The following is a 10768-nucleotide window of genomic DNA, read 5'->3' as shown; positions in this document are numbered from 1 at the left end:
GTCCTTTGAATTGCTGGAGTAGCCAAACTTCACGGTGGCTGCTCGTAAAGTTCTGTAATATTACATTTTGTATTACTCTGATTTATAATATATTTATATATTTTTAGCGGCACAAATGTTGTCACATTGGTTTTGGCTTACCCAATAAATGTCACGGTTTAGCGATATCGATTGGCTAATAATAAGATTTGGTCCATCCGTGTCTCTGACGTCACTTTAATTCTCTGACGTCATTCTGCCTCAAGTTCTTCCTTGACCACGACCTGCACAGCACGGATTCTGTGGTCACGCCCTCACCATTGCCCTCTCGCCTTTGTCTCCTCCTCGTTCCCATCCTTCGCAAGGACACACATACCTATATATTTCCTTTTCATGGTAGAATTTGCTCCCTCTTTTTCTCTCTCGCACCGGGGACTTTCACACCGTCATTCTCTTTATTTCTTCCCTTTCTCTTCTGTCTCCTAAATCTCTTCCCTCTCTCTCTCTCTCCTCTTCATTCCTCACTAGAGGTCGCTGGACCCCAGACTCGCTCCCACGCTCATCACGCTAGCTGTAACTCCCACTGTGAGAGTTCGACAGGTTAGGTAAGGCGTCTGTAGGGAGTCCAGGCATTCATACCTTCATTCTGGTCCTACGGCTGCCTCTCTTTCTTTTTTCCTTTCCCATTTTCCGGCTGACGTCACCTTGCGCCTGTCTCTCGCCAATTAGGCGATTCTTCTATCTATACTCGTACCCCTGCTGGTCATCCTACGTCTACAAATGTGGTACTCGGGGCTTCCTCTTAAATGCTTTTATCCATAGCTCATTAATCAGAATATCCACAATGGACTCGGGGATATTGAATCGTCAATTTTTATTTTATTCCCAAACCACCAAATACAGTTTATATTGGCTACTTCATATCGGGGTATTCAACAAATTTAACAATTTATCGTACACGAATAAACATGCCCTGGAAAGGGAAACTCACACTGGCGGGACTCGAACCCGCGACCTCTTGTGTAGCAAGAAAGGTATTTATCCCGCCGCCACCGAGGCCGACCTTTTTTCGCATATGATTGATGCGTGAGACAAAGAACAAGAAGAGAGCACCCAGCGCACACTTAAAAAAATTGGGGTAGCGAATGGAATGTTTGGCAGGTGAGAACTTTACCCCGTGCCACCGAGGCCGGCAATTTACAACTAATTTAAATGAAAAAAGTATTTTTTATTAATTTTGTTGCTGGAAAATAATCACCCACCTACGAAAGTAATCTTTTTAAATTCAAGTTGGAATTCTTGCTTTCATCGAGAAACAAATTAAACAATAATTATTTTGAGAAACTGCGCGTAATTAAAACTTTTCCATTGTAAATTTAGGAATCCATGCGTCAATAAAACCTGTCTTTTTCCGTAAAGTACGTGGAAAGTAGAAAAACGCCCACGATTAACATATTTTATTTCCACTTTTTCCCTTTGGGTAGAATCACGGTAGAATCCTATCCGAGGATTGAACTTTTCACCTACTTCTTTCGCCATCTCTCTGCCAAAATCTTCTGTGTGACTTCTTCTCAAATGACAACTGTCAATGAGTTTAAAACCCCCGAGGGGGGATATGCTGGGGTAAATAATAAAAAAAACGTTTTCAATCGGACAAGGATAAGAATCCGGCTCAGCTACCCTGGTTCTGTGAAGTTCACTGGCCGTCTACTCCACCTGTTAAAATTCTTCCTTCACTCCTCCCATTGTAATTCTGCCACAAAATATTCGTCCTTTGTTAGGGTAGTCGATATTAGAAACAATTTTTCTCTTAGTCCCTCAACGCGTTACAGGCGCCGGATAAAATCTTCTTTTCTTCACTACCGTTAGCGTTTATTAAAGATTATCGTGGTAGATTATTACTATGACTTTTAGGATGTGAGGAACCTCAATGTGGCTCGCTATAGTTGAAAACGAAGAATTCGGAACGCTAAAATCACAAGAAATTTAATGTAGCCCGGCTTCAGTTTGAAAAAGGATGAAGAATAACCATCTCATCGGCTTGAAAATAAAATAATTTAAGATCGAAGAAAGATTTTCTCCCCAAATTGACCTTGAAAGTCCGTCCTGGTCTTTCTTCCGTGTTCGCTCATGATGAATGCCTCAGTCAACCCACGGCTTCCTTTGTCCTTTCCTCTATCTTCCATTGCTTTAAAAGGATATGGGATCGTGACCTTGTCCTCTTCCCGTGTCATCCTAAAAATAGTCTATCTAGCATCATTGTTCCTCTTTTCTATTATTTTTTTCGCCTATCGCTATTACATTTCGGTGACTCACTCGTCGTTCGTTTGTTTTGCAAATTACGTCATGAATTTTCTATAAAGGATATTCTGGAAAAGATTTATCTTCGCTATTTATCTTACTCTCCGTGACACCATTTATGGTTCCTTCCCTCACAATTAAATGAGCGCGTGTCGTGAAATGGATGGACAGCGGTTTGTTTCTCCTCCCACTCGGGTTGCGAGCAGTGTGTTGGATTGAGAATGTCGAGCGTGGGACGGCTCTTTGGAGGTCCGGCCGGTGTAGAAATTAATCTCCGGGACTCTGGACCGCCACATTGGTAGAGTGGAATTTCACAAAACCCTGTGGTTTTAGCACATAGAGAACTGAAATTTGCTGTTAAGTCCGTTGTTGTGTGGAAAATAATAGTTGAAAGTTGAATTCTTCTCGAAGGCTAGCGCGACTAAGCTTAAAAAAGTGTTACGCGAGTTTGTACGTATATACGAGTAAAATTTTATAATGCCACTTCCACGAAATATGAGGATCAGAGTGAGCAGATATTTTGCTTTAGATACGTTTTTTTATATGCATCATTAATTCGAAGTTTTGTATAATTGATGCATTAAGATTCAGTAAGCCAGTGTCATCTAAATATCATTAAATGGATTGAAATGAAACCCTTGCCATGCTCGACTCTTTTCTTGAAATAATAACCAAAACTGGTTGCGATGTCTTTTCGTTTTTTTCAGTGAGAGTCTGCAACGCTCAAGCTCACTGCTAATCCTTTCCAACTCAAAACTTTCTTCCTCCCCTTAAACAATTCGAATTCTCTGAAAATCTCTTCTTCGCATGTGATGTGGGTACTCTAACGCCTTTGGTAATGACGGGCGGGATCCGCTCTTAGCGACCGAAGTCGGCCTTTATTACTATATTTCAGAGTTCTTCGTGGTTTCTTTAAAGTATTTAGGAGACGTTTTTCCATAGGTTTTTTTGCTTAAAGGAAGTGCGTCTTTTATTTATTCAAGTTATCGAGGAAATTGAACTGGTTATCGCTTAGCTATAATTTTCCTCCAAGGAAAAATAATAAACTATAAAACCGTCTACCTGAAGCCACACTTTCCTTCCACATTTACCTTGAAACCTATAATTCTATGTGAATTACCGGGGCAGCAAATGTGATCACTGTTGAGTGCTGCTAGCCAAAAACGCCGGCAATGTACGAAATTATACATACATACGAGACTCCGCGCTCAACCGCACCTCTGTAGAGGTAGGCTATGATTTAGAATTTAGATATAAGTACCTCTTAATTTTATTTGAATATTTGATTTCTTTTAGCCCATTATTAAAATAAATGTTACATTAAAGTAATTATGATTGATATTCAAATTTTAATGGAGACTTTCTGAATAAATTACTATTATTTTAATAATACAGTCTTCAAATTTCTGAAAAACTATTCGATTCCAATTTGTTTTAAACTTTTAGGCAAACAAATTCTCTAAGCGGTACACTCCTAGGAATCGTTGCTCCAGATTTAAAATCCTAATAAAATATTTTCGAGCATGGGTGGCAAGCCGAACTTTTGTGTGGGCGGTGGAAAAGGTGTTCAGTCGACAGAGCCATTTTTCAGTAAAATAGGATAGTGGAAACAGTGGGCATGAACACTCTTGAGATGTTATGAGCTTTCCCCGAGTGCTTACAGATATCAGACTTTCTAGGAAGAGTAACGTAACATAGTTTAGACTTTAGTGCCTATTTGTACATTAAATACTTTGTTTTCCACAGATTTAGATTCTTCCTTATTAGCAGAAAAAAAGTTATCGGGTGGGAATAGTTATAACAGTACGTTATGTATGCCCGCATTGCTGCGGCAGGAAGTTATTAGTTTTGCTATTGCTGTTGACTTCCTTTCATGCTGTTGACTTCATTTCAAACTTCCTTTCATGATAATTTAGCAAATTCTCTTTTTGTTTATTTTCCAAGTAGAAATGGTTAATTAACAGCTTCAGGTGATATTTGTGAGTAAATAAATTTTCTTTACATGTAACACTGATAGCAGTGTTGCGTAAATCACAATTTAATTACGCGAGAACAGACTGCATGCATTTCGACCCTACCTAGTTATCATTTGGCCTGGTTAATTAAGTAAATTAATGATATTTTTCAAGAGTTTAGAATAAGGTATTTGTAGGTCTGAGGCTATGAGTCCCTTCAAGGTTACTTCAATATTCCTAGCTTGTTTTTCCTCCACTAAGTTGCGCGCGGTTCGTGGCGGTACCCACAGGCCCCCATTTTCGTAGCTGCGGTCGCACCTAGAGATGTGACAGCGGATCAATATGGCTAAATTCATTTTTTCTGATTAGTTATCTTGAGCTTCTTTCGGAATCAGTGGGGTCAGTGGACTTTTGGCCAATACGTCAAATGGTTGCTATTTCGTGGTTGAAGCAATCTTTTAAGAAAACAGTAAGTGTAGCTTGCGAAACAGTAAAATAATATTTTTCCCGTCCGCGGATTACAGATGAGTGTGATCGTCGGCGAATTGGTCAATGATATTCTCCTACATACACAGATGACTGCTTTGAGCTTCACCTCCGGGATCACACGATGATTCACAGCAATCGCAATTCGGTTCACCCAAAAACGAACGTATTTATCTTTTTCGATAGTTTTTGGTATAGCTGAGACAAACGATGAATTATCCTCTTCAGAATTTATACTTGCTTCGCTGTGGCATATTATTTTAATTCAGATTAGATGAGCCACATCCACGAAATATACGGTTCAGAGTGAATAGTTATATTGCTTTTGTTGCGTTGTTTTATTTTTTAATATCATTCAATGGAAGGATAATTAATAATAAATTAAGATTCAATAAGTTATTTTCATCTAAATATCATTAAATGGGTTGAAATTAAATCCTTCCCAAGCTCAACTCTTTTCTTTAAGTTAATTTCATAACTGGTTGCGATGTCTTTTTGTTGTTTTCAGAGAGGTCCTATCTCGTTCATGTCCATTGCGTATCGTTTCCCATTCAAACCACTTTCGCCCCTTGTACTATTGAACCCCTCTAAAAATCTCTCCCTAACATTTTATATGAACTGACATTAGTAATACATATCAATGCAAAATAAGCTAAAGATGTGTAGACCGTGTGTGGTCATTATACCAACAAAATTGAGAAAATTAGGAAGCTTTTCATTTCAATATGGAAAAATTCCATCTCATCGATCTTGATATAAAAATTAAATTAAATGGAATAAAATTATTTCCAGCCCTGCTAAAGGATGTTTTATCGGGTATAATTCAGTGAAATAATAAAAATGATGGTTTAAATTTCCATTTATCTGTATTCGTTATTTTCGTAACATAAATATAATCTTTTATCAGAACATGCCGAAGAAATACAAAATATATACATGCAAACATTTTTTTCAATTATACACTGCAGCATATCACTTTGTCCATCCATCGCTATTCTTTGGGCTCTTTTCTTAGCGAGTAGATTGGATTTACATATTAGTGTTCACAGAAGCCATCAATATATACAGTAAACTCCAACAAAACTTTCTCAAATAACTATTAGACATATTTCACATAAAATATATTAGTTGTGTCCCAATTAATCCTTAGCAATAACACATTCAACTTGCATTTCCATCGTACGAACAAAGAGGCGTACTTATGTTTTATTTATTATTCAGCAAAAGTCGAAATCGTGATGTTCACTTCAATCTCTGTTATTAGATCAGTGACTACTCATACATATTCCCGTGTGAAAATATTGCTTTTTCTTACGAATGCTAACCTACATAACGTAAATTTCACATGGGTTATTATTTTGTCAAAAAATTCGAAAAATATGTTCTTAATTTTAAAAACTTTTCTCCCATTTTTTTAGTAACATTTTGCTGAATTCTACTCTCAGAAAGCCTGCTTCTGCGAGAATACAATCGTCATGATTAATTACTTTTAAATATTGCGCCCCAGCCTTCCTCTACTATCTCATACTTATCAAATATATGCTTAGCAGCAGGAAAATTAAGATATTTGGGAGGATCTACGACATTGCAGTCGACTTCCGAGTAGAATCCATGCCATCTTTCTTGATAAATGATGTATATGCTACTGTAAACCAAGCGAGATAAATATTACTGTCCCAGCACAATCGTGACTACTTCTTCGGTGAAATTGAGCCTCTGCCGATGATCAATCTGTTCATCAAATTCTCTAATCGTGACCTCGAGGAATAAGCCAACCTCCCGTCGTAGAATAATTTTCTTTGGTATTCGCTGCTATAAGTCAGCGGGACTGCGAATTTTCTCATGACATATTATTACTTATTCGCAACACTACGCATCACCCTCACTCATCTGATTCCCCTTGGTGGCTTCTCTCATTTTTCAGCGCGAAGGTACCACACTAGTGAGAGAATCTGATTCAACCTGAAGTTCAATGCAAAATGCATTTATATCATCGAGGATATTTTTTAATGTTCTTTATTTTCGACGGTATTTTCGTGCTAATTTTATCACCCCGTTTAAGGCTAGCGGAGGCTCATGTGGCTGAGGAGGAGAAATGTAACCCCCAATACCACAAAAGAGAGATTTTCTTTGAGGCTAATGATTGAGCTCCCCGACTGATCGTCATGTATAGAGAACTTGCTATTAGGTAAAAGATTTTCCATCAGAAATCAGACATGAATTAATTTTTTTGTGCAAATTCTATCACCTGGAGGGCATACCCCTTCATTTATGCGTAATCATGTTTTGCATACTGCTCACCCTACCCGGTTTTTCCCTGCCACAAATTTTAATGTCTCTATCCGCCTCTTATTTCAACAAAACCCTGTTTGGGGTTGTGTTAAGAGTCCCATTACCAACTCAAAAAATGTAACCTCCTTCAATCCGCCACATCACCATCGAACAAACGGAATTGAAGGAAGGCCCGTATTTGATTCTTTAAGCTTTCGGCTTCACTCTTTTCCGCACTGCTAAGCACCCGTCCCGGACCCTAGAGCGCAGAGGGATGGCGCGTGAGACACCCGGTTATACACGGCAGCTTTGCCTAACGCGCCGAAACCGCAGTCGGTTGCAGCATCTCTCCAAATCCACCAATGGATCAGGCTGTATCTGGATTAATTCCAGAGGGCACAATTCTGAGAGCCCATTTTTTTTAATTCTTCAGTATCCGTAAAGATACGGGAATCCAGCCAGGGCCGCCATGTCGGCTATCCTCTGAGCAGCGGGCTGCGCCGAGAGTGCTTCGCCGGTCCCCGGAGCTGCGCCGATCAGGAGTCCGGGATGTGCCGAGTAGGAGAGTGGCGGAGGCAGCATGAGGGATCGCGGGTCCGCCGCAGCGCCGTGCGCGGCAAGCAAGTAAGGGTGCGGGGTTGGTGGCGGTGGGGCGTGGGTGCGGGCGTGTTTCTTGAGGTGGTCCTTTCGGCCGAAGCGCTTGTCGCAGAGCGGGCAGGCGAAGGGACGCTGCCCCGAGTGGATCCTGCGGTGGCGGGTGAGCTCCTCGTTGCGGGTGAATGCCTTGCCGCAACCCTCGTACTCGCACGTGAACGGCCGCTCTCCTGAAAAAAGTCAAGATAAATAATGCGGTAAATGATTCAGTTCCACAATAACCATTACTAGTTGTGCGAAAAATCCGCAGAGAAAAAATTATTCGCCTAGGGACTTCGCCTAGTTAATACCTAGTAGCTAGTCCCGGTACACTTAAATCATTAGCAGCTCATAGATGTACCAGCATCTATGGTATTTAAATATATAGATACCGTGTTCTGCAATAACACATTCCACATGAATTTCTGTGGTAGGAACAAAGTGGTGTAATTATATTTCATTTATTATTCAGCAAAATTAGAACCGTGATGCTAACTCCACTCTCTGTCATTGGATCAGTGACTACACCAACATTTTATTGTGTGAAAATATTGATTTTAGTAAAAGTCGGCTAATATCTAGAACGTAACTTTCAAATGGCTAATTCTTTTGCCAAAAAATCTATAAATGTTATATTAATTTTTAAAAATTTTATCCCATTTATTAGTATCATATATATTTATACACCCCTATAGATGCTCCAGCATATGGCATAGGTTTTCATTTATGCGTAAGTATGTTTTACATTTGCATCGTGATGTACCAGCATCAGTAATAATATGACACATGCATTCTAACAAAACAGCCCAATGAGTCTAATGCCTTATCGTTAGATTAAAACCTTGGTCACGGTAGTATGATGACTACGGTTCATCTACATTTACGAGCTACCGTGCAAGTGACCATCAGGGTGTTTGATATAGTGATGAAACTCAAATAGTTTTCACTCTTTCCTCGTCGATCCTAGTAAATATCCGTAATGATAGGAGCACTTAGTTCACATTGTTTACCTGATTACTTGGACTTTTTATTTTCTCCTGTAAATCGCGTCAATTACTTATGCAAAGACAGTATTTATTTACTGGCGTTTTATGTTCATAGTACCTATGCGAAATTTAATTATCAAATGAAATTTACCGATTGCTATTAATTAAAATGTGAACATTTTTATTTTTTGTAATATTCTCTAAACGTGGGAATTCTTTCAAGTACAACTTATACGGAAATATTTAAGGGACATGAGAGGAATTGACCTATAATTGTAGCATTGTGTAAAACATATCTTCCCGAAGTTTGGGAATTTAAGGAGTTCCTTGGAGTACAATACTCAGGAAAACCATGTTTAACAGTGTATGCCTGCAGTCCATGGGAAAAAATTCTATGAAAGACCAAAATTTCGAAATAGTGTAATTGAAAGTAAATTATCCACTAAATCATCAACTGAAAGAAATTTATATTATTGTCACTTTTTGCCTTCAATTATGGATTGCTTTTAAAAGCAACTCATTATAAGATGTGTGCAAAATTGAACTCGAAATGTGCAAAATTTATTATTGCCGAATATTGCTATCGGAAAATCATGCATACTAATTATTATCTTCATCATATTGATTGGAGCTTTTTCATGCTGGGTAGTAGCCAAAATACGGTCTCATCAAAATCAGTTTTTAGAACGTTAAGAATGAAAGAAGAAGACGCCCGAATCAATATGCGTTACAAGGAAATGGGGAACAAAATTTTCAATTTCAGATTTTGTATTTTCTGCTTTTTCCTCTATTTTTTGTTATTCTGCAAGTAAACCTACTATCTTACAGGAATTCCTGTGATTCATGAAAATCCTTGGAATAACTCGGATCTTGCTCGTAAGCGTGACTTACGTGCATGTTATCATCCCTAATATCAATCCAGAGGTCGCGCAATTGAGCGATAGAGACCAAAATTTCCCGATTCATGGCATTTTTATCTTAACGACCAAACGTACACGAACATCCATGATCTGGATAGGGGCAATCTAACCAGGCGAGACTCGAACCCGCGACCTCTTGCGTGGTATGCAAGAAATTTTCCCCGCCGCCAACGAGGCCGGTAATAATAATTATAAATGTCAACCAACCTGTATGTATCCGGACATGTCCTCTCAGTTGTCCGTTGTTGCTGAAGGCGACCTGACAGTGAGGGCAGCGGTATTTCTTGGGCCTCTGTTTCTTTCCCGCCGCGCCTGGTGGATGCGTCAGTCCCCGGGGATCGTGGGGCGACCCCCCGCAGGCGACCAGGCTCGAATCGATGGCACCGTATCCTCCGAGGAGACCGAGACGCTCGAGTTCCGCATCCGTCATCTCGGCGAGGAGGACGGGGTCGAGGTGCGGCGGCAAGTGTGAGAAAGGGTGCGGTGGTGCAGGGTGATGGGGGTGGAAGAATGGGTGCAGACCGGGCAGAAGCAGGCTAGGGTCTTGAGGGAAGTGGTATCCTTGAGGCGGCGCCGGTATCGAGGGAGAAGTTAAAGCGGGAGCTGGAACAACATCTCCGCCTTCTATCCTGGGGGTCCTCGCCGGATCCGCCGCTACCGCGTTCGTCACCGGAGTTCCCGCCAGATTTTTCGCGGCCGCTTTGGCTTCCTCGGCCCTCTTCTTGCTCCTCCTGGCTTCGCGTTCCTCCTTTCTCCGTCTCCTTCGCGCAGATTCCTCCTCGACCTTTGGTTTCTCCTCCGCTTTCCGTTCTTCCGCCACGTCGGCGGGGTTTTCAGCGGGTCTCCATGGACGGAAGAGCTTGGAGGTGGTCCCGGAAGACGATGGAGAGGAGCTCGGTTGATGCTGTGGACACTTCGGGGAGGGCGGCGGGGAGATTTGCGAGGCACAGACGGTGGTCATGGTCGCTAGGTTATCCTGCACCAGGGGCGTCATCTCCTCCGAGAGCGGAGATTCCAACGCACGGGACAACACACTCAACAGTCCCCGAGTTTTCTCACGAGCGACAAGCGGACTTTTCTCAAGAGGAGAGATGACTTCAATAAGAAACGTCCGCTCCGAGAAAGTCTATTCAAACTGTTAACTTGACCTTTTTCGTCTCCGTGTGTGCACCTGAGAACTTCTACTGGAGTAGTATTCACCCACGCGGCCCTAACCTCCCCTATATATGCATACGCG

The 10768-nt window shown here is 40.9% G+C and overlaps 1 protein-coding gene across 1 annotated transcript; it reads right to left on the bottom strand.

Annotated features, from left to right (window-relative positions):
- Positions 1–7421: 7421 nt before the first annotated feature.
- Positions 7422–10525, bottom strand: LOC124153220 (zinc finger protein 316-like). Its single transcript, XM_046526319.1, has 2 exons — positions 9739–10525; positions 7422–7816 (listed from the first exon to the last, which is right to left on the bottom strand). The coding sequence occupies exons 1-2, from the start codon at positions 10523–10525 to the stop codon at positions 7422–7424; spliced, it is 1182 nt and encodes a 393-aa protein (XP_046382275.1).
- Positions 10526–10768: the final 243 nt, after the last annotated feature.

The sequence above is a fragment of the Ischnura elegans genome, chromosome 2 (assembly GCF_921293095.1).
Source record: "Ischnura elegans chromosome 2, ioIscEleg1.1, whole genome shotgun sequence".
NCBI classification, from domain to species: domain Eukaryota; kingdom Metazoa; phylum Arthropoda; class Insecta; order Odonata; family Coenagrionidae; genus Ischnura; species Ischnura elegans.
The sequence above is the reverse complement of the archived record's forward strand: the minus strand, read 5'-3'. Positions and strand labels throughout refer to the sequence as shown.